The 25,063-nt window shown below is 40.1% G+C and overlaps 1 protein-coding gene across 2 annotated transcripts in view; it reads left to right on the plus strand.

Annotated features, from left to right (window-relative positions):
• The window catches only part of TMOD2 (tropomodulin 2), a 65,129-nt gene that overhangs the window by 30,451 nt on the left and 9,615 nt on the right, over window positions 1–25,063 (plus strand). For both annotated transcript variants that reach the window (XM_008016598.3, XM_008016599.3), the window contains exons 7-9: window positions 239–346; window positions 16,036–16,179; window positions 24,749–24,893. In XM_008016598.3, the coding sequence (XP_008014789.1) occupies window positions 239–346; window positions 16,036–16,179; window positions 24,749–24,893 (397 nt within the window). The remainder of the gene's footprint in view (window positions 1–238; window positions 347–16,035; window positions 16,180–24,748; window positions 24,894–25,063) is intronic.

Raw genomic sequence — 25,063 nt, forward strand, 5'->3', positions numbered from 1 at the left:
ACAGAAAGACAACACTCAAGAGGTACCATAGTGGTAGACTAGATTCCCCTATTGGACACTAAGTGGTGCTGTTGGCTCAGGATAGCTTGGTTGCTGAAGGCTAGGTAACGACCCTCATTTAGAAGGGATATCATGTATTTATCTACATACATATGGTATTTAAAGGTTGTGGGTTCTTACCTTGTCAAGAGTGTGCCATAGAATGGGTCATCAACTAGCCATGTCTTCTCTGTCTTAGAACATTCCAATTCCAACCCTGAGGGAATTTGCAAAGGCTCTGGAGACCAACACTCACGTGAAGAAGTTCAGCCTGGCCGCAACTCGCAGCAATGACCCTGTGGCCATTGTGAGTAGAATTCTTAGAAATATAACATAAAGTTATTTAATCCACTGGAGGCTCTATTTAATTTGTTTCTTTAGCTAACAATTTTTTAGATCTGGTAAACTTACATTCTACACAGTTAATGAGCAAAATTATAGTTACAATGCAATAGTAAAACTTCAGAACCAAACTGTCAGATGCTGTAAGTTATCTGGAATTTTGTCAGCATTACAATTTTCAGAGAAAGAAACAAGATAAGTTTGGCATTTAACTAACTGAATATTTAGGGTTTGTTCTGTGCTTAGGATACATTTTCTAAAACTTTTGCATCTGCAGTCATTGCATATTATGACCTTAAAATCCTTCAGGAACTAGGCACCTATAGAAATATTGAAGTAGCTGGGCGTGATGGCTCACGCCTGTAATCCCAGCACTTTGGGATGCCGAGGTGGGTGGATCATGAGGTCAGGAGTTTGAGACCAGCCTGGCCAATATGGTGAAACCCTATCTCTACTAAAACTACAAGAACTAGTGGGCATGGTGGCATGCGCCTGTAGTCCCAGCTACTCAGGAGACTGAGGCAGAAGAATCACTTGAACCCAGGAGGCGGAGGTTGCAATGAGCTGAAATCATGCCACTGCACTCTAGCCTGGGCAACAGAGGGAGACTCCATCTCAAAAAAACAATAAATAAATAAATATTAAAGTATATTTTTATCTTTGAAATGGATTAATGTGTGTCTAAAATATCTTAGATAACCAAATCATGAAGCATTTTGTGTTTGACACCTTGTTAACCAGAATATGAAAAAAATAGCCAGCCAGATGTGGTAACGCACAGCTCTGGTCCCAGCTACTTAAGACGCTAAGGTGAGACAATTGGCTTGAGCCCAGGAGTTCTAGGCTGCAGTGAGCTATGATCGCACTTCTGCACTCCAGTCTGGGCAATAGAACGAGACAGTAGATAGATAGATAGATAGATAGATAGATAGATAGATAGATAGATACATACATACATACATACGTACATACATACATACATACGTAAAAGAAAAATAGCCAACTAAAAGTTCCGTTCTTCTTATGCATTTTAGATAATTTAGCCAAATAAGGAAGCCCCTTGACCCAGGTAAATACTTACACCATCACTATCATGATTTTTATTCTTCCTATCAATAGCCAATTAATAACTCCTATTAATAGCTAATTTGTTGAGGAATTAGTAAATACCAGCACCGATCTTTGTGCTTTCCACACAGTGTCTCATCCATTTGTCACTGTAATGCTATGAGGTATATACTCTTATTAGTTCCAACTTTAACAAATGAGAAAACAGCCTCAGAGAGGTTAAGTAAGTTATCCAAGGTAATAAAACCAGTAAATGGCAGAGCCAGAATTCACTACCAAGTCTTTCTGGTTCTACAACCAGGAAGCTTAACCATCAAGCTATGCTAGATTTACACACAATGACTGGCTTTCATACATTTGCTAAAATATGTCATTTATCAAAAGCCTGGGCATCAACCTGTTGTTCTATGGCATTTAATGCTCAGCCCTTGAATCAAGTTAGAAAAACAAAAGTTGGGCTGGGTGCGGTGGCTCACACCTGTAATCCCAGCATTTTGGGAGGTCAAGGTGGGCAGATCACGAGGTCAGGAGGTCGAGACCATCCTGGCTAACATGGTGAAACCCCGTCTCTACTAAAAAATACAAAAAATTAGCCGGGCGTGGTGGCGGGCGCCTGTAGTCCCAGCTACTTGGGAGGCTGAGGCAGGAGAATGGCGTGAACCCGGGAGACAGAGCTTGTAGTGAGCCAAGACCACACCACTGCACTCCAGCCTGGGCGACAGAGCAAAACTCCGTCTCAAAAAAAAAAAAAAAAAGAAAAGAAAAAAGAAAAACACAAGTTGTCTTGACTTGATCTTTTGATTTAAAGTAACGTGCCTTTTGAAGATCTAAAATAGCATTTAAAACATGACATGAAAGTAATGACTACCTATCATGGTCGTGGCACAGAATAGCTGTTTGAAAGTACTTGTTAGATAAATGAATGATCATAACCTGAATGTTTCTATGGTGATCACAGCAAACTTGAAATAAGCACTCATGTAAAAGAGGAACCAGGCTACAGAAATCAATGTTTTTACCAGCAGTTATTACATATCTAAATCTGTAGATTGAAAGCAGTTTTGAATTTGAAACCTATCATTAAAATAGAAAGATAGCAGAACTAGATAATTGGTAAGGTGAAATGAACAGTTTAAGGATTCTTATCTCTGTATGATTTTGTGCTATTTCTGCCTTTTAGTAGATGTTTTTCAGTAAAGCAAAAATATTCACAATATACTTTGTATGTAAATGAATAAAGGGATAAAGAAATGATTTGTCACTTCTGTTTAATATATTATTTTGAGTAAAATTGCAGGGGTGGGGTTAGTTCACAATCAACTGTCAACACTACTGGTAAATAATCTAACTCCTATTCTAGACCAAATAGATAACTTACTAAGTGGATTAAATAAATTCCAAATATAATAATCACTTTGATGCTGTTTTTAATGCAACAACTATGTGTTGAATGCCTATCATATGAAAATCATTACACTAGGAGCTGGATTTTTTTGGCAACACTTTTCAGGCAAATTTGACCTTTTGTAACTTGCTTTTTAAAGAATACTTCATTTAGTAACAAATGTTGGGAAAGGTGTGGAGAAAGGGGAGCACTTGTATACTGGTGGTGGGAATGTAGAGTAGTACAGCCATTATGGGAAACAGTATGGTGGTTCCTCAAAAACCGAAATTAGAACTACATATGATCCAGCAATCCCACTGCTGGGTATATATCCAAGAGAAAAGAAATCAGTATATTGAAGAGATATCTGCCCTCCCATGTTTACTGCAGCACTGTTGACAACAGTCAAGATATGGAATCAACCTAAATGTTCATCAACAGATGAATGGATGGAGAAAATGTGGTACATATACACACTGAAATATTATTCAGCCATAAAAAAGGGAAATCCTGTCATTTGCAGCACCATGGATGGGACTGGAGGTCATTGTGTTAACTGAAACAAGCCAAGCACAAAAAAATAAATATAGCATGTTGTCACTTACATGTGGGAGCTTAAAAAAAGTGGTTCTCATGGAGGTAAAGAGTAGAATGGTGGTTACCAAAGCCTGGGAAGGGAGTGGGGACAAAGAGAAGTTGGTTAAGAAGTACAAAAATACAGTTAGTTAGAAGGAATAAGTTGTTGTATTCAATAATTTATTATAAATTTCAAAATAGCTAGAAGAGAAGAATTGTAATGTTCTCAACACAAAAATAAACCTTTGAGGTGATGATGGCTATCCCAATTACTCCAATTTGATCACTGCATACACATTGTATAAAGGTATCAAAATATCACATTTATCCCCAAAAATATGCACAACTATTATTTATCAGTAAAACATTTTTAATTTATTTGGTATAGTCATAGTACAATCTATAAAAAATAGAGGGACCACAGGAAGATATACATATATATATATTCATTTATGTGGATAGAGTTTTCAAAACATGATTTTGCTACTGTTTTCTGAAGAGCATCACTCCTAATAGAAATTTTTCACTTGTCCTCCATTCCAGTTCTAAGATGTGTCACACCTTCCTCCCCTCCTGACTCCCCTAATCCCCCCTCCTCAAGGGTAAGCAGAGAAGAGAGGCAGAACCAAGGGAACGAAGTGATGATTTTAGGAAAGGTTTTCTTGGTTGTCACTGTGCCTGGGTGACTGTTTTATTGGGAGCCCTGGCAGAAAGTCTTCATTTTTAGCATTCAAACATGAAGTGAAAAGGCGTTTCTGGTGGATGACATTTGTGGACCTCAAACCTTATTCTGCTTTCATATTATAAATTATTATTCTGATATATTGTTAGAATCAGTAAAGCCCTGTGTGACTGGCATCTGTTTAGACATGTGCCCATTTAAGGCTGTTTTGCATTCAATCAGAGAACATATTTTGGGGTTTGTGGTGAACACAAGCCATTTTACAGATGAGGCAACTGAGACTCAAAGAAGTTGAATGCTGAACTACGATTATACCACATGTGGCCAAGCCAGGATGCAAATGTAAGTCACCTGTGATTGAGTTTAGTTTACTGTGCCCCAAGCACTTCCATATAACCACATCTATAGTAACTGAGCATTCAAATGGAATTTGTCCCCACTGAATGCCAATGGGGAGAAGGCTCAAATGTGTTTAAAATGCTACTGTTATTTACAGTGAGCCATATAAAAATCAAGAATTTAGGACAGCACTGTTTATTAGAAATAAAACTTGAGAGGTTACTTCCAAGATGGACAAATAGGAACAGCTCTGGTCTCCAGCTCCCAGTGAGATCGACGCAGAAGACGGGTGATTTCTGCATTTCCAACTGAGGTACCTGGTTCATCTCCATGGGACTAGTTGGACAGTGGGTGCAGCCCACGGAGGGTGAGCTGAAGCAGGGTGGGGCATCGCCTCACCCAGGAAGCACAAGGGTTTAGAGGATTTCCCTTTCCTAGCCAAGAGAAGCCATGAGTGACTGTATCTGGAGGAGCAGTACACTCCTGCCCAAATACTGTGCTTTTCCCACAGTCTTCGCAACCAGCAGACCAGGAGATTCCCTCCCATGCCTGGCTCGGCAGGTCCCATGCCCATAGAGCCTTGCTCACTGCTAGCACAGCAGTCTGCGATCCACTTGAGATGCTGGAGCTTGGCAGGGGGAGGGGCGTCTGCCATTGCTGAGGCTTGAGTAGGTGGTTCTATGCTCACAGTGTAAACGAAGCGGCAGGGAAGCTTGAACAGGGCGGAGCCCACCACAGCTCAGGAAGGCCTACTGCCTCTCTAGATTCCACCTCTAGGGACAGGGCATATCTGAACAAAAGGCAGCAGACAGCTTCTCCAGACTTAAACGTCCTTGCCTGACAGCTCTGAAGACAGCAGTGCTTCTCCCAGCATGGCATTCACGCTCCGATAACGGACAGACTGCTGCCTCAAGTGGGTCCCTGACCCCTGTGTAGCCTGACTGGGAGACACCTCCCAGTAGGGGCTGACAGACACCTCATACAGGCAGGTGTCCCTCTGGGAGGAAGCTTCCAGAGGAAGGATCAGACAGCAATATTTGCTGTTCTGCAGCCTCTGCTGGTGATACCCAGGAAAACAGGGTCTGGAGTGGACCTCCAGCAAACTCCAGCAGACCTGCAGCTAAGGGTCCTGTCTGTTAGAAGGAAAACTAACAAACAGAAAGGAATAGCATAAACATCAACAATAAGGACATCCACACCAAAACCCCCTTTGTAGGTCGCCAACATCAAAGACTGAAGGTAGATAAAACCACAAAGATAGGGAGAAACCAGAGCAGAAAGGTGGAAAATTCCCAAAACCAGAACGCCTCTTCTCCAAAGGAACACAACTCCTCACTAGCAAGGGAACAAAACTGGACAGAGAATGAGTTTGACGAGTCGACAGAAGTAGGCTTCAGAAGGTTAGTAATAACAAACTTCTCTGAGCTAAAGGAGCATGTTCTAACCCATTGCAAGGAAGCTAAAAACATTGAAAAAAGGTCAGATGAATGGCTAAATAGAATAACCAGTGTAGAGAAGAGCTTAAATGACCTGATGGAGCTGAAAACCACAGTATGAGAACTTCGTAAAGCATACGCAAGCTTCAATAGCCGATTTAATCAAGTGGAAGAAAGGATATCAGTGATTGAAGTTCAAATTAATGAAGTAAAGTAAGAAGACAAGATTAGAGAAAGAAAAGTGAAAAAAAAAAATGAACAAAGCCTCCAAGAAATGTGGGACTATGTGAAAAGACCAAATCTACGTTTGATTGGTGGACCTGAAAGTGACGGGGAGAACGGAACCAAGTTAGAAAACACTTTTCAGGATATTATCCAAAAGAACTTCCCTAACCTAGCAAGGCAGGCCAACATTCAAATTCAGGAAATACAGAGAACACCACAAAAATACTCCTCGAGAAGAGCAACCCCAAGACACATAATTGTCAGATTCACCAATGTTGAAATGAAGGAAAAATGTTAAGGGCAGCCAGAGAGAAAGGTCGGGTTACCCACAAAGGGAAGCCCATCAGACTAACAGTGGATATCTCGGCAGAAACCCTACAAGCCAGAAGAGAGTGGGGGCCAATATTCAACATTCTTAAAGAAAACAATTTTCAACCCAGAATTTTATATCCAGCCAAACTAAACTTCATAAGTGAAGGAGAAATAAAATCCTTTATAGACAAGCAAATGCTGAGAGATTTTGTCACCACCAAGCCTGCCTTACAAGAGCTCCTGAAGGAAGCACTAAACATGGATAGGAACAACCAGTACCAGCCACTGTAAAAACATGCCAAATTGTAAAGACCATCAACGCTATGAAGAAACTACATCAATTAATGGGCGAGATAACCATCTAGCATCATAATGACAGTATCAAATTCACATGTAACAATATTAACCTTAAATGTAAATGGGCTAAATGCCCCAATTAAAAGACACAGACTGGCAAATTGGATAAAGAGTCAAGACCCATCAGTGTGCTGTATCCAGGAGACCGATCTCATGTACAAAGACACACATAAGCTCAAAATAAAGGGATGGAGGAAGATCTACCAAGCAAATGGAAAGTAAAAAAAAGCAGGGATTGCAATCCTGGTCTCTGATAAAACAGACTAAATCAACAAAAATCAAAAGAGACAAAGATGGGCATTACATGATGGTAAAAGGATCAATTCAACAAGAAGAGCTAACTATCCTAAATATCTACACACTCAATACAGGAGCACCCAGATTCATAAAGCAAGTTCTTAGAGACCTACAAAGAGACTTAGACTCCCACACAATAATAATGGGAGACTTTAACACCCCACTGTCAGTATTAGACAGATCAATGAGACAGAAAATTAACAAAGATATCCAGGACTTGAACTCAGCTCTGGACCAAGTGGACCTAATAAACATCTACAGAACTCTGCACCCCAAATCAATAGAATATACAGTCTTCTCAGCACCACATCACACTTATTCTAAAATTGACAACATAATTGGAAGTAAAACACTTCTCAGCAAATGTAATAGAATGGAAATCACAACAAACTGTCTCTCAGCCCACAGTGCAACCAAATTAGACCTCAGGATTAAGAACTCACTCAAAACCACACAACTATGTGGAAACTGAACAACGTGCCCCTGAATGACTACTGGGTAAATAATGAAATGAAGGTAGAAATAAAGATGTTCTTTGAAACCAATGAGAACAAAGACACAATGTACCAGAATCTCTGGGACATGTTTAAAGCAGTGTGTAGAGGGAAATTTATAGCACTAAATGCCCACAAGAGAAAGCAGGAGAAATCTGAAATTGACACCCTAACATCACAACTAAAAGAAATAGAAAAGCAAGAGCAAACATATTCAAAAGCTAGCAGAAGACAAGAAATAACTAAGATCAGAGCAGAACTGAAACAGATAGAGACCCAAAAAAACTCTTCAAAAAATCAGTGAATCCAGGAGCTGGTTTTTTGAAAAGATCAACAAAATGGATAGATCGCTAGTAAGACTAACAAAGAACAAAAGAGAGAAGCATCAAATAGACACAATAAAAAATGATAAAGGGGATATTACCACTGATCCCACAGAAATACAAACTACCATCGGAGAATACTATAAACACCTCTGTGCAAATAAACTAGAAAATCTAGATGAAATGGATAAATTCCTGGACACATACAACCTTCCAAGTCTAAACCAGGAAGAAGTTGAATCTCCGAATAGACCAATAGCAGGTTCTGAAATTGAGGCAATAATTAATAGCCTACCAACCAAAAAGAGTCCAGGACCAGACGGATTCACAGCCGAATTCTACCAGAGGTGTAAAGAGGAGCTGGTACCATTCCTTCTGAAACTATTCCAATCAATAGAAAAAGATGGAATTATCCCTAACTCATTTTATGAGGCCAGCATCACCCTGATACCAAAGCCTGGCAGAGACACAACAAAGAAAAGAAAAATTTTAGGCCAATAATGATGAACATCGATACAAAAATCCTCAATAAAATACTGGCAAACCGAATCCAGCAGCACCTCAAAAAGCTTACCCACCATGATCAAGTTCGCTTTATCCCTGGGATGCAAGGCTGGTTCAAAATACTCAAATCAGTAAACATAATCCATCACATAAACAGAACCAACTACAAAAACCACATGATTATCTCAATAGATGCAGAAAAGGCCTTCAATAAAATTTAACAGCCTTTCATGCTAAAAACTCTCAATCAACTAGGTATTGATGGAATGTATCTCAACATAATAAGAGCTGTTTATGACAAACGCACAGCCAATATTATACTGAATGGGCAAAAACTGGAAGCATTCCCTTTGAAAACTGGCACAAGACAAGGATGCCCTCTCTCACCACTCCAATTCAACATAATATTGGAAGTTCTGGCCAGGGGAATCAGGCAAGAGGAAGCAATAAAGGGTATTCAAATAGGAATAAAGGAAGTCAAATTGTCTCTGTTTGCAGATGACATGATTGTATATTTAGAAAACCCCATAGTCTCAGCCCCAAATCTCCTTAAGCTGATAAGCAAATTCAGCAAAGTCTCAGGATACAAAATCAATGTGCAAAAATCACAAGCATTCCTATACACCAAGAACAGACAAAGAGCCAAATCATGAGTGAACTCCCATTCACAATTGCTACAAAGAGAATAAAATACCTAGGAATAGAACTTACAAGGAATGTGAAGGACCTCTTCAAGGAGAATTACAAACCACTGCTCAAGGAAATAAGAGAGAGAGAACACAAACAAATGAAAAAACATTCCATACTCATGGATAGGAAGAATCAATATCATGAAAATGGCCTTACTGCCCAAAGTAATTTGTAGATTCAACACTATCCCCATCAAGCTACCGCTGACTTTCTTCACAGAATTGAAAAAAACTAAACATATGAAACCAAAAAAGAGCCCGCATAGCCAAGACAATCCTGGGCAGGAAGAACAAAGCTGGAGGCATCATGCTACCTGACTTCAAACCTTACTATAAGGCTACAGTAACCAGAACAGCATGGTACTGGTACCAAAACAGATACAAAGACCAATGGAACAAAACGGAGGCCTCAGAAATAACACCACACATCTACAACCATCTGATCTTTGACAAACCTGACACACACAAGCAATGGGGGGAAAAGATTCCCTGCTTAATAAATGCTGTTGGGAAAACTGGCTAGCCATATGCAGAAAACTGAAACTGGACCCCTTCCTTACAGCTTATACAAAAATAAATTCAAGATGGATCAAAGATTTAAATGTAAGACCTAGGACCATAAAAATCCTAGAAGAAAACCTGGGCACTACCATTCAGGGCATAGGCATGGGCAAAGACTTCATGTCTAAAACACCAAAAGCAATGGCAACAAAAGCCAAAATTGACAAATGGGATCTAATTAAACTAAGAGGTTCTTCACAGCAAAAGAAATTATCATCAGAGTGAACAAGCAACCTACAGAATGGGAGAAAAATTGTACAATCTATCCATCTGACAAAGGACTAATACCCAGAATCTACAAGGAACGTAAACAAATTTACAAGAAAAAAGCAAACAAACCCCATCAAAAAATGGGCAATGGATATGAACAGACACTTCTCAAAAGAAGACATATATGCAGCCAACAGACATACGAAAAAATGCTCATCATCTCTGGTCATTAGAGAAATGTAAATCAAAACTACAATGAGATACCATCTCATGCCAGTTAGAATGGCAACCATTAAAAAGTCAGGAAACAACAGATGCTGGAGAGGTTGTGGAAAAATAGGAATGCTTTTACACTGTTGGTGGGAGTGTAAATTAGTTCAACCATTGCGGAAGACAGCGTGGCAATTCCTCAGGGGTCTAGAACTAGAAATACCATTTGACCCAGCAATCCCATTACTGGACATATACCCAAAGAATTATAAATCATTCTACTATAAAGACAGATGCACATGTATGTTTATTGCAGCACTATTCACAATAACAAAGACTTGGAACCAACCCAAATGCCCATCAATGATAAACTGGATAAAGAAAATGTACCACATATACACCATGGAATACTATGCAGCCATAAAAAAGGATCAGTTCATGTCCTTTGCAGGGACATGAATGAAGCTGGAAACCATCATTCTTAGCAAACTGTCACAAGATCAGAAAACCAAACACTGCATGTTCTCATTCATAAGTGGGAGTTGAACAATGAGAACACATGGACACAGGGAGGGGAACATCACACACCAGGGCCTGTGGGGATTGGAGGGCTAGGGGAGGGATAACATTAGGAGAAATACCTAATGTAGGTGACAGGTTGATGGGTGCAGCAAACCATACCTATGTAACAAAATTGCACATTCTGCACATGTAACCCAGAACTTAAAGTATAAAAAAAAAAAAGAAATAAAACATGAGTCACAAATGTAAGCCCCACGTATAAATTTAAATTTTTTAGTAGCCACATTAAAAAAAAAAAAGTAGACAAAATTAATTTTAGTAGTAAATAGATGCTCCTTGACTTACAATGGGGTTATGTCCAGATAAAGCTATTGTAAATTGAAAATCTTTATCTGAACATAGCCTCATCATAAGTCAAGGAGCATACTGAATGAGTATCGCTTTCACATCATGGTAAATTCCAAAAATCTAAAGTGGAACCACCATGTCAGGGACTCTCTGTATTGTATTTAAACCAATATATCCAAAATGTAATTTGAAAAAATAATGAGGTATTTTGCATTCTTGTTTTCATACTATATCTTTGAAATCCAGTGTGTTTTATGTTTGCAGCACATTTCAAATCAGACTAGCCAATTTTCAAGGGCTCAATAGCCACATTTCTCATGGCTACCATTTGGCCAGTGCAGAAATTTGCATTTCCATACAATCCTATAAAGTACAGAGAGCAAACCCTTCTCTTTAAAGATGTATTTCTACTCTATTTCAATGACATTTAAAACATCTAGTCTTTGTTTTAATAATGTTATTATTCCCAGCACATGTAATATGCTCAAATATTTGCTGAACTGAAGTGAACCTGGGCCTGCAGCCCAGGATTGTGTTTGGCTGGCTCGCTGCTGTTTTGTGGAGCATAAGAAAGTGTTTTCTCAAGTTTAAAAGACATTGGCAAGATCCTGGCAACTCGCCAGGAGGTTCTGCAACTTTCTGTAAAGGCCTAATTGCTCTGACATTTTGTTATTCTAATAATGAGAGTAAATCCCAAAGCTTGGAGTGTCCAAAAGGAAGTCCTGATGCATCCCTCTCTGGTGATCAGATTAAAATGTATAGATTCAATTTTAATTAAGGACCTAGCACAGAATAAATACGCTTTAATTTACGTGGTGTGCCACAGTGTAAATCCAAATTCTTGAACTTTCTTTGCAGTACAAGCAACTGCCTGATCAAGATACAGGATTATTCTTCTAGTCCAGTGGTTCTCAACCTGGGGCAATTTTGCCCTCCAGGGGACATTTGGCAGCATCTGGAGATATTTCTGGTTGTCATGACGGGGAGGAGTGCTATTGACATCTAGTGAGTCTCAGAGGCCAGAGATACTGCTAAATATTCTTAATACACAGGACAGCCTCCCACAACGAAGAATTCTTTGACCCCAAGTGTCAGTCATGCTGGGGTTAAATAACCCTGTTCTCGTTCAATGTTGGGACTTCTCGTCTTCTTTCTTCCTGTCTTTTCCACTGTAAAAACAAAATAGTTCAGAACTTTTTTGTTCTACTCCCCAGAAGCAATCACTATTAGTAGTTTGTTTTTCATTCTTCTAGTTGTTGTCTTTATGACTTTAATTAAAGTGGTTACTGGCTCACGCCTGTAATCCCAGCACTTTGGGAGGCCAAGGCAGGAGGATCACTTAAAGCCAGGAGTTCGAGACCAGCCTGGGCAACATAGAGAGACCCTGTTTCTATACCAAAAAACGGGGGGAAAAAAAAAAGTGTTTGTCAACTCTAACTGCACATTATTCACCTGGAAGCTCTTCAGAAATGCAGATGGCCATTCCACAGCCTCAGAGATTCTGATTCAATTCTTCTGGGGTAAATTTTTTAAAGCTCTCAGGCCATTCTAATGTGTGGTCAATGTAGAAAACCACTAATGTACAGAAATTTATATTTTTCATTTATCATCTTAGAAAATTTGTTATTCTCTGTTATAAAAGATGAGGGCAGTTCTATACTTACTTTATTTTCCATTCCTCCTTTCTCTTCCACTTCCAAATTGTAGATATTACATTATTTTCACACATGTGAGCTTTATACATTTTATGTAATTATGTTCTGTGTTTGTATATAGATTGATTCCAAAAATTAACCTATCAGCAGCATTTACAATTGTATAACTATATAAATATAAATCTCCATTCCCATGGACCTTGCAATCTAGTGACTAGTGCTGACCTGATTTTTGATCATTTGCAGGTAACTTATTTTTCCTTGCAAGAAATTTTTAGTACTCTCTTTCCCTTTGGAATTCTGAAATTTCACTTGTCTGTTCACTTAAGAGTCGTTTTGGGCCAGGCACGGCGGCTCATGCCTGTAATCCCAGCGCTTTGGGAGGCCAGGGCGGGTGGATCACCTGAGGTCAGGAGTTTGAGACCAGCCCTGGCCAACATGGTGAAACCCCATCTCAACTAAAAATATAAAAATTAGCTGGGTGTGGTGGTGGGCCCCTGTAATCTCAGCTACTCAGGAGGCTGAGGCAGGAGAATTGCTTGAACCCAGGAGGTGGAGGTTGCAGTGAGCTGACACAGTGCCGCTGCACTCCAGCCTGGGCAACAAAGTGAGACTTCGTCTCAAAAAAAAAAAAAAAAAGAGTAGTTTTTATTCATTCTGCTGAGTGTCCAGTGATTTCTTTCAGATAAAGATCCATAACTTTCTTCATCTCTGGGAAATTTATTTTTCCTCCTTAATTATTTGATAACTTCTTCCCTTCTGTTTTCTTTCTTTCTTTCTTTCTTTCTTTCTTTCTTTCTTTCTTTCTTTCTTTCTTTCTTTCTTTCTTTCTCTCTCTCACTCTCTCTCTCTCTCTCTCTTTCTTTCTTTCTTTCTTATCCTTCTGGAACTCTTCTTAGATGAATGTTGAATCTCTGCATCTTTCATCCACATCTCTTAAGGTTTTCTCATAGTTTCTATCTTTGTCTTTTTGCTGTATATCCTTGGAAATATCCTCAGTGTTATCTTCTAGATCACCAACTTGGTCTTCAGCCATACTTATTTTGTAATTCTAGATGTCTATTATTTTCTTTTATTTCAATGTAGTTTTTAAAAATTTTCAAAATGTTTTCTCTCTCTCTCTTTCCCCCCTACTTTTTCTCTCTTTCTTTCCTGTTCTTTTTTTTGTGGGGCAGGGAGGAAAATAATACATAATTAGAATTTTTACATTTGTGCTGTTTCTTCTATGGCATATTGTCCTGCTTGGTCAACTTTATTCTTTCATGATGTTGGTTTTCCTAAAATGTCTGACAATTATTGATTGCCTGTTTATATTTTTGAATGGAGAGCAAGGTTGGTTTGTATAAACCAGGATCATTTCTCCTGCAGTTATATCTATCTGTTTTACCAACAGACCTCTCCCTTAAAAAGGAGGCCCCTTTATTTTTCTCCATTTGTCACCATCTGATAAGCTATATATTTTATTTATTAATTTACTGACTCTGCCCTCTTACTCAAATATAAGCCTCTCTGAGGACAAGGATTTTTGTTTTTTTCTACTGCTAGAGCACAGTAAAAGCCTGACAAATGGTCTTTTTTGAACGTATGAGTGAGACCTTTTTACAGCAGCAGGTGTGCTGACCTGCCACCTTCTCTGCAGTATGTGTATGAGAAGCCCACAGGCAGCCTGAGAGTCCCCTGCAATCACTACAGTTAGGAGGACTTCATTCTGGGAGGGACACCTTTCAATATACAGTAGTCCTCTTATCTGCAGAGGATATGTTCCAAGACCCCCAGTGGATACCTGAAACCACACATAGTACCAAACCTGATATGTGCTATGTCTTTTCCTATACTACACACCCATAATAATGTTCTTAAACCAGGCACAGTAAGAGATTAATAACAATAACTAATAGAACAATTGTAATAACAATATGCTGTTATAGAAGTTGTGTGAATATGGTCTCTCTCAAATATCTTACTGTACTATCCTCCTCCCACTTGTGATGACGTGAGATGGTAAAATGCCTGTGTGATGAGATGAAGTAAGGTGAATGACATAGGCAAGGGGACTGTGTTAGGCTACTGTTGCCCTTCTGACCATTTGTCAGAAGGAGGATCATCTGCCTCCGGTGATCCTGGCTCATCCAGCCATGACGATGTCAATAGATGGATGTCAAAAGCAGACAATGTCATTGGTTCATAGGCAGGGACAGCATGGAGATACTGGACAAAGAGGTGATTCACCTCCTGGGCGACATAGACCACAAGATTTCATCACACCACTCAGAACAGCATGCGATTTAAAACTTAAGAATTGTTTATTTCTGAGGTTGTCCATTTAACATTTTCCCACTGCGGTTGACAGCAGGTAACTGAAACCGCAGATTGCGGGGAATACTGTACTTCCTTCCTGGCAGAGCTGCCTTTCCCCTTTTCCCCCCACACTGTACTGGTATGAAGGTCTGGAGGTGCCTCCATTTCCTCACTGCTTCTCTCACAGTTCGCAGCACCTTCACCAGAGGCTTTTCCTGGGAGACTTCATTGATAGCTGTGCTGGCAGCTGCTCTTTTTCCTGGAAGGTGCCGGGAGGGATAGTATGCTCTCCATCTGCCCTAGCTGTTCCATCTGTTCCTAAGGCAGTTCTTTAAGGAATTGCCCCAAATGGAACCTATCTCTAGCAGCTCAGGCAACAACTTGCTTGTGCGAATTTATCTGTCAATCCTTCTATTTTCTGTATTTCAGCAATTTCTCAAGATAATGGCCTTTTGTTTTGTTTTGTTTTGTTTTGTTTTCTTGCACTGTGAGAATTTCAGTCTCTTAAAAATTATATTATTTCTTCCTGGTGGTGGGAAACTTTGGGAGTAAAGAGAGCCGGCAGGTGCACATGTGCAGTCTGCTGTCTCAAACTGGAGTCTCCCATGGGTTTGCCACCCTCAGTGGTGATTTTGTTCCAAAAGTTATCTTTTTAAAATTCTGATTTATAGATGATCTGAAATAATATAACTAAATCAGTAGTGTCCAAGTACTAGTCAATGGTAAAGTTATTTTTTTAATCAATTCATAGTAAAAGGAAAAAAACTAGGTTTTCTGGGATTGTGTCCTTTCTACCTTTTTTCTAATGGTAAAACGTGTTTTCTCAAAAAAAAAAAAAAAGAAAAAGAAAAAGAAAAGAAAACAGATAGTGTTTTTTTAATGTCTCTACTTAACAAAAAAAAAATCAGTAATCCTATGTCAGTATCTTTTTTTAAAAAAAGTTTTTGCAAGTATGTGAAATTTATGTCTAGACTGCTGGACTGAAATATTTTAATTGCGGTTTTAAATTGTATCTTTGTTACTTGGAAGTGAAAGTATGATTTGGTGAAAGTTTTCTTTAAGTGCTAGAAAACATCTGTATTTAATTTTGGAGTGAGGGGTTTAGTAAATTAATCTTTAGAAATTCTAACTTAATTCTAAGTTTTTTTCTTTTTGCGTCATAAGGCTTTTGCAGACATGCTGAAAGTAAACAAGACTTTGACAAGTCTAAACATAGAATCCAATTTTATCACTGGAACTGGAATCCTGGCCCTGGTAGAGGCACTGAAAGAAAATGACACCTTGACAGAGATCAAGATTGACAACCAGGTAAGGAAGGCCAGAGAACAGGCAAAGCCAACTCACAGAGTGTGCAGTAAGCAGGGGAAATGCCACAAGGAATGAGTTAAAAGACACAGTTCTGTGTGTGACTCCATTTGATGTACTGGATTTCCTATAAGTTTTATAACCATTTCTGGCCCATGGAGGATGTGCAGAAGAGCATGTTACTAATCAAACAATGTACAGTGGGGCAGCCTGGGACATAAAGAGCCATCTACCCACAACCCTAGGCTAGTCAGGCTCCAGAAGAGAAAGCGAGGAGGTGGTGGCAGAGGTGTTGACAGCTGCTTTACTCAGTCTCATCATTGTTGCCTTTTGGCATGTATCTCTGCCCTGTCCTATCCCAGCCTTACTTTTGCTTCTCGCTGGGACTGTCACTAACAGAGAAAGCAGGGTGGCCATGGCCAAAGATTCAGATTTCTTTTCCTTGGCTGAAGACTTCTACAACCAAAAGAGCAGAGGCAGGCTCCTGCGGTCTGATGCTGGCTGCAGAGAGCCTATTTAAAGGAATCAGGGTTCTAGAAGACGGTCTGGGTTAGAGTAGCAGGCCACACCCATGAGACTGTGGTCTGATCACAATCTCATTGATCATGACCGCAGCATTTCTCAGGTTCCCATCTGCAGCCAAAGCAAGGTGCTTTCCCCTAGAGCCAACTCTTCCTGCCTGGCAACCTCTTTTTCCCAGCATCAGCCTGCTGTGCCTTCCGAGTTGCTTTGCTGGCTTCAGCCGATTCCTGCCCACAGACAGCAACTCTCAGTGATCAGCCATAATGCTGAGCCCTGCTCCTCTGGCCACGGGGAAGGGTCTGTGATGGGGTTCCAGACACTGTATCTTGAAAAGAAAGGGCCTTGGAAAGGAGAGACCAAGGAGACTTGTGGTATGAGCATTCGTTCCCCTGTGGGGTGGTGGGAGAGACAGTTGGGGAGGTGACTGCTTAGAGCATCCTTTGCATGTCTGGGGGCCATCTCTGGAAAATTTCCTGGTCCAGACCCTCCAAGACCTGATAAAGCTGCAGAGTGCCACCCAGGACTGTTGCCTAACCCTGGAAACTCCCAACAGTTCCCATGGAGGCTCTACTCTCTGTCTTTGCTAACCAGGACAAGCAGACTGTTTCAGTGCAGGCCCTCTGGCCTTGGACTTCTGATGTTTGTTGCCAGAGGAACATGGAAAGCCCACCAGGAGACAGGAGCTTTTTCATTCTCATCCTGCCAGAAGGGATGTGCCACCAAAACAGCTTTCCCAGACACGGAGATGTGGAGGCAGCACCCCAGGGGATGTGCCACACAGGGCTCTTCACACTCAGGAAGTTTGATGCTGTGTATCCTAGCATATGTCCAGCTGCTAGTAAATTAGAAAGTGGCATCAGGGTGTGGGGGAGTAAGGAAACAAGCCAGAGAGAAATATGAAGGGAGTGAACAGAAGTGATCACTCAGGGATATTTGTTGAATAGACTCATATCAGAAAGAAGCTAAGTGGGCACTTAGTAAATATTTCCAGGGGAACTAACACAGAAGTGGATACCCTGTTCCAAAGTATATTTAACTTTTTTTACGGATTTAGGCCATTGTGAAACCCCATAGCTGAAATAGTATCACACACTCTGTCTCTAGTTCCTTACAAGATACCACCTAGCTAAAGTTGCCACATAAAATACAGTTAAATTTGGCTTTCAGATAAATGATATATAAATTTAGCATGTGTCATCAAATATTTGGGATACCTTATACTATACTAAAAAAAAATATGTGTTGTTTATCAGAAAGTCAAACTTAACTGGGTGTCCTGTATTTTTATTTGCTAAACCTGGCAACTCTATGCCTACTATTGAGTTAGAATGAAGCTAGAATGAGCTAGAATTGTGAAAATTTAGAATAGAGCAGCTTTTGACAATGCATATAAAGAAGACCCTGAAGTACAGCCTGTAATCCCAGCACTTTAGGAGGCCAAGGCAGGCAGATCACCTGAGGTCAGGAATTTGAGACCAGCCTGGCCAACATGATGAAACCCCATCTCTGCCCAAAAATTACCCAGGTGTGGTGGCTCACGCCTATAGTCCCAGCTACTGAGGAGGCTGAGGCACGAGAATCACTTGAACCCAGGAGGCAGAGGTTGCAATCAGCCAAGATCATGCCACTGCACTCCAGCCTGGGCGACAGAGCGAGACCCTGTCTCAAAAACAAAAAAAAACCCTGAAGTACAAAGAACTTGCTCCCTAAAATCCCCACTAAATCAACCTCATCACCCTTCCTCAGCCATCTAGGAATGGATTTGTGTAGTTTTTCAACTGTAATCTTTCATTTTCTTCCAAAATGGCTTCTCTTTATTTCGTCTTTTTTTTTGTTTGGTTGTTTTTGTTTGTTTTGAGGCAAAGTCTCACTCTGTGGCCTAGGCTAGAGTACAATGATGCAATCTGGCCTCACTGCAATCTCCACCTTTCTGGCTCAAGTGATCCTCCCGCTTCAGCCTTCTGAGTAACTGGGATTACAGGCACGCACTACCATGCCCAGCTAATTTTAAAATTTTTTTGTAGAGACAGGGTCTCACTATATTTCCCAGATTGGTCTCAAACTCCTGGGCTCCAGCCATCCTCCTGCCTCAGCCTCCCAAAGTACTGGGATTACAGGCATGAGCCCCGCCATGCCCAGCCTGGCTTCTCTTTATTTGTATATGACAAGGAGGATTAAGATTTTCTAGAGAGGCTAGGTGTGGTGGCTCACACCTGTAATCCCAATGCATTGCGAGGATGAGACAGGAGGATCACCTGAGCCCAGGAGTTCCAGGTTGCAGTCAGTTATGGATGTGTCGCTGCATTCCAGCTTGGACAACAGAGCTAGACCCTGTCTATTCTTTCTCTCCTCTCTCTCTCTCTCTCCCTCTCTCTCTTGATTTTCTAGAGGAATTGGAAAAAATTATTTTGCTTTACTTAAGAAATGAGGAAATTCGGGGTCAAAACTTGTCTTACATCCAAATTGTGTTCATTGACTCATAGACTGTTCGAAGTAACCTCAGTTTCCTTATCTATCAAATGAGGGGTTTGAAATAAAATAATCTGTAAGACAGTTTCCTCGGCAGAACCAGAAGCCAAGACCAATTTAACAGCACAGCAATAGGCAGCTGCACCGAAATGAAGGCCTGCTGAGAATCCACCACCAGGGGCAGACTGCTGGGCTAGGCTCCAGGTCAATATGCAGTGATTTAATCAGGTGCCCCTGCGGGAAGAACAATCAGTGATGCATATAAAAGAAACAGATGGGGAACTGCTAAATAAATTTGAGTAGATAAAAGAGGTCACTTAGAAAAAAACAGAAGGTGATTTGAAGATATGCATAAACATTTGTTTCTATTTTTCCCCCTTTGTGTTTGGTGACTTAAAATAGAAAAAGAGCCTGGGCCTTTAGTCCCGCTACCTACTTAGGAGGCTGAGGCAGGAGAATCCCTTGAGCCCAGGAGTTCAAGTCCAGCCTGGGCAACATAGCAATACCTCATCTTTATATATATATATAAAATATATACCATAATAAAAGTTATATAATTTAATATACTACATACTTACATAATTTAAGTATATAGAAAAAATATATATCCAAATTGTAAGAAATTTTGATGCCCATCTATTGTCCTGGGTTTGTGTAAAAAAAAGACCTCAAATCCAAAAAAAGATACAGGCTGAGGAAGAAACATAGTGTATGTTACATTAATTCCTCCCCTTTTTTATATGCCCCCAACATAATTTTCTTCAGCTTCTAAGTCTTTTATGTAGCTATTAGCATCTCCTTCCTCCCCCTCAAAAAAACAAAACTAAAAGCTGTTATTCTATTATTAATATTTCCTATTTTTGATTCCAGATTATATTAATGGTTTAAGTTAACATAAAAGCAGAGATGATGTTTCTGTTTCACTGCTTTGCCAGAATGTCATCCAAGATTCATTACAAAATACAGAAAACCCTAAAGAAATTACAGTTGATGTCTATATAAATAGAACATTCAAATCAAGGGCGAGTAAGTGTGGATTTGCCTTTTATTGCACAACAAAGCAGCTGTAAGGATGCTGAGCAGAATTTAAACTACTGGGGAAATAGCCAGCTACTTGGAGAGGAGGGACTCAGATACTTGGGAATATAGGTGATTTGGGATAACTTTTGACCATTGCATTAACACTGCAAGTTACCCAAGTCCAGGACTCAAATGCTCCAGGGGCACAAGCCATAGTAGTGGCAGCCCTAACCTTAGCTCAGGGCTCTTTCCTTGATACAGTCCCACTGTTCTAAACTATGTCATTTGCTAAAGTTGCTCATGAAAATCTGAGGTCAGCTTCTCTTACTTTTTTGCTGCCACTCCCTCCCATTGACTCATGATGCTTAAAGCGTTAATCTCTACATGGTGGATGCCCATAATTATTATTGTCTAACTGGAAATATCACATTGTGTTAAGTTCTCAAGGAGAGACTCATTTGAGGGGTTGCTCGATGACGAGAAAGAGAAAAGCAAAGAGATAAGCCTTAAAACTTGCTTGGGATGCAAGCTATAAACTTTTCTTCTTCATCCACTCCATATTTAAATTTTCCAAATTTAAAAGGTATATGTTTTTAACTTATTACAAAGTAATCAAGATTGTATGGTACTGGCACAAAAATAGACTAGCAGAGCGATAAAGCAGATTCAAATCAGGGAAGAATGAAACAAAAGATGGTAGGAGAATTTGCTAGCATTTTGGAACAAAATTGAATTGGGTCTCTATCTTCATTCTTTTTTCTTTTTTTTTTTTTTTTTAAGATGGAGTTTCTTTCACTCCTGTCACCCAGGCTGGAGTGCAATGGCGCCATCTTGGCTCACTGCAACCTCTGCCTCCCAGGTTCAAGTGATTCTCTTGCCTCAGCCTCCCGAGCAGCTGGGATTACAGGCGCATGCCACCATTCCCTGCTAATTTTTGTATTTTTAGTAGAGATGGAATTTCACCATGTTCACCAGGTTGGTCTCAAACTCCTGACCTCAGGTGATCCGCCAGCCTCGGCCTCCCAAAGTGCTGGGATTTTAGGCATGAGCCACCATGCCTGGCCCTATCTTCATTCTTACGTTAAAATTCATTCCAGATGAAATAAAGATTTAAACATTAAAATATATTAAATCATAAACCAAATGGAAGAAATCGGGAAGAGTAGAGAGGCTTCCTAAACATGATATCTAGAAGATTGATAAATTTGACCATATGGAAATGAAAAACAAGTTCTGATAGTGACAAAATGAGAGTCAAAAGACAAACAGAGCAAAATGGTTTCAGCGCATTTGACAAAGGGCTAATTTCCTAACATACAAGAAACCTACAAATCAAGTTAAAAAACACAAAATACAGGAACCATAAGCTGGTAGAAAAATGGGCAAATGGCATGGATTGGTAGTTCCTGAGAAAAAAGAAATATAAATCCATAAGAAAATTCATTGTTCTTATTCATCATTTGACACATGCAAATTAAGGAAGTTAAATAAATATAAAAGAAATATAAATTTTCACGAAGTGTATTGACAAAGATTAAAAAGGTAAGTAGTATCTTATTTGGCTAGGGTAAGGAAAGCAGTAACACTTGTACAGTTAGCAAGAATAAAAGCTGTCATAACCTTTGACAGTAAGTCAGTAATATACGAGAACTGGAAACATGCTTGCCCTCTGACCCAGCTATAATTTGTCTTATAAGCATACTTGCAGAAATGCCCCAAGATGCACTGGGAGGAGGGAAGCTCACTACAGTTTTGTTTGGAATAGTGGAAATAGAATGCAATGTAACGATAAGTCAGTAAGGCCTGGCTAAATACACTATGATCCATCACTGCAATGGGATGTGGCACAGTTCTTTATATGGATGAGGTAAATGTATATTTACCAACATGAAAAGATATCCTTAATGTTAAATGAAAAATAAAAACACACTTCAAAACAATATGCTGGTATAATCCATTTATGTGAAAAAACATAGATGTACAAGTGATTGTGTAGATGTGTGAATGCATAGAAAATGTTTAGAACACTACATAGTGCACGCCAATCTGGCTTTCTCTGTGGGGAATGGGAATGTTGAAGTAAGGGGACTTTTATATTTTATATACATTTTAATTTGCATTTTCCAAACAAGCCTGTACTTTTTTTTTTTTTTTTTTTTTTTTTTTTTTTTTTTTTTTAAAACAGAGTCTACTCTGTCACCCAGGCTGGAATGCAGTGGCACAATCTCAGCTCACTGCAACCTCTGTCTCCCGGGTTCAAGCGATTCTCCTGCCTCAGCCTCCTGAGTAGCTGGGACTACAGGCGCCTGCCATCACACCCAGCTAGTCTTTGTACTTCTAGTAGAGACAAGGTCTTGCCATGTTGGCCAGTCTGGTTTCAAACACCTGACTTCATGATCTGCCCATATCAGCCTTCCAGAGTGCTGGGATTACAGGCATGAACTGCTGCGCCCAGCCTTATTTTTTGAAATGTAATGACTGTGTTATGAAAAAATATACTTTGTCCCTTAAATTTTAAATTCCCATATTTACATGCCCCTATTTGTTTTTGTTTTTTTGAGACAAGGTCTCACTCTGTCACCCAGGCTGGAGTGCAGTGGCACGATCTCAGCCCACTGCAACTTCCGCCTCCTAGATTCCAGTGATTCTCCTACCTCAGCCTTCCAAATAGCTGGGACTACAGGTGCATGCCACCATGCCCAGCAAATTTTTTGTATTTTTAGTAGAAACGGGCTTTCACCATGTTGTCCCGGCTGGTCTCGAACTCCTGACCTCAAGTGATCCATCTGCCTCGACCTCCCAAAGTGCTGGGATTACAGGCGGGAGCCACAGTGCCTGACCTCCCTATTAAAAAAAAGAAAAAAAATAAAACCTCTTTTTTATTTTTTCATTAGTTTATGACTCAAACAAAAAAACGTTTTCCCTGCTGGGCGCGGTGGCTTACGCCTATAATCCCAGCACTTTGGGAGACCGAGGCGGGTGGATCACGAGGTCAGGAGATCGAGACCATCCTAACACGGTGAAACCCCGTTTCTACTAAAAATACAAAAAAATTAACCGGGCGTAGTGGCGGGCGCCTGTGGTCCCAGCTACTCGGGAGGCTGAGGCAGGAGAATGGTGTGAACCCGGCAGGTGGAGCTTGCAGCGAGCCAAGATCGCGCCACTGCACTCCAGCCTAGGCGACAAGGGAGACTCCGTCTCAAAAAAAAAAAAGGCCGGGCGCGGTGGCTCAAGCCTGTAATCCCAGCACTTTGGAAGGCCGAGACGGGCGGATCACGAGGTCAGAAGATCCAGACCATCCTTGCAAACACGGTGAAACCCCATCTCTACTAAAAAAAAACACACAAAAAACTAGCCAGGCGAGGTGGCAGGCGCCTGTAGGCCCAGCTATTCGGGAGGCTGAAGCAGGAGAATGGCGTGAACCCGGGAGGCGGAGCTTGCAGTGAGCCGAGATGGCGCCACTGCACTCCAGGCTGGGCAACAGAGCGAGACTCCGTCTCAAAAAAAAAAAGAAAAAAAAAAAAAAAAACCTTTTCCCACAAACTTAAACAAGTTGGAGATTTTTTTTGTAGCCCGCCTGCAGAGTTTGCTGATTCATCCAAAAGTGTACATGGTTCAAACCACAATAAAGCTGCTCAGAATCACCTAATGAGATTCTGCTGAGAGACAACAGCCCATAGGTTGAGATCTTTAATTATTTTTGGATATGGATCCCAGAATTAAAAAATTATATTTGATAGCACAAATATAATTGGTGCACAACACAGTGACAACAGAGTGACTATAATCAACAATAACTTATGCATTTTAAAAAATTAAAAAGTAGAATTAGATTGATTGTAACACAAAGAAAGGATGAATGCTTAAAGTGATGGATACCCCATTTACCCTCTTGTGATTATTATGCATTATATGCCTGCGTCAAAATATCTTATGTACCCCATAAATATAATATACCTGTGTATCCACAAAAGTCAAAAATAAAAACATTTTATAAAAAAGAAGAAAAAGTATTGGAAATGAATAATGGTAATGGTTGCACAATATTGTGATTGTACTATATGCCACTGAATTGTGCACTTTAAAATGGCAAAATTTTATATATATTTTACCAAAATAAGTAAATAAGAATTCCCAAGGTGAAAAGTAAAAAATAAAATAAAAATTTAGTAATTGGATTGGCTGCTACAAAATAGTTTCATTATTTTTAAAACACCCTTTGTTTAAACCACAGATACTGGGATGAATTCAAAACACCAAATATTAGTTTTGCTTTCATTTTAATTCTGGAATTATCCTTTCCTTCATAAACAATTTGCTTAGTTTTTTCAGCTGTAGGACACCAGCGAACTCAGCTGTCTGTTGGATTTTGCTTCTAGACAAGGAGCAGGATTCAAATGATTATGAGAGAAAACATCTCAAGTGACTCTGTACCTTTTAATTTGAGACCTTTGCCTCTTTGCCTTTTTGTCTAGCAAGTAGCCTTGTCTTTTTCCTGTGCAAGTAACTGTTTCCTCTTCCTTCTTGGTCATCCTGTGCATGTGTCTGCACCTGCAACCAGAGGCAGCAGTTGGGAACAGCTGTAGAGATGGAAATTGCCCAGATGCTGGAGGAGAATTCAAGGATCCTCAAGTTTGGATACCAGTTTACCAAGCAAGGGCCACGAACAAGGGTGGCAGCTGCCATCACAAAGAATAATGACCTGGGTAATTCAGCCATAATATGTGCTGTTAACCATTAGAAGAGCATGAGCATTCACTTCTCCACTTCAGATGCAACATCTTACAGATACCATTCCATTGGCCTCTGATGTCACTCACTTCTTCATATAAGACACATTATTATAATACATGGTCATAGGAGTCTTTGTGGTCCT

The sequence above is a fragment of the Chlorocebus sabaeus genome, chromosome 26 (genome assembly GCF_047675955.1).
Source record: "Chlorocebus sabaeus isolate Y175 chromosome 26, mChlSab1.0.hap1, whole genome shotgun sequence".
NCBI lineage: Eukaryota > Metazoa > Chordata > Mammalia > Primates > Cercopithecidae > Chlorocebus > Chlorocebus sabaeus.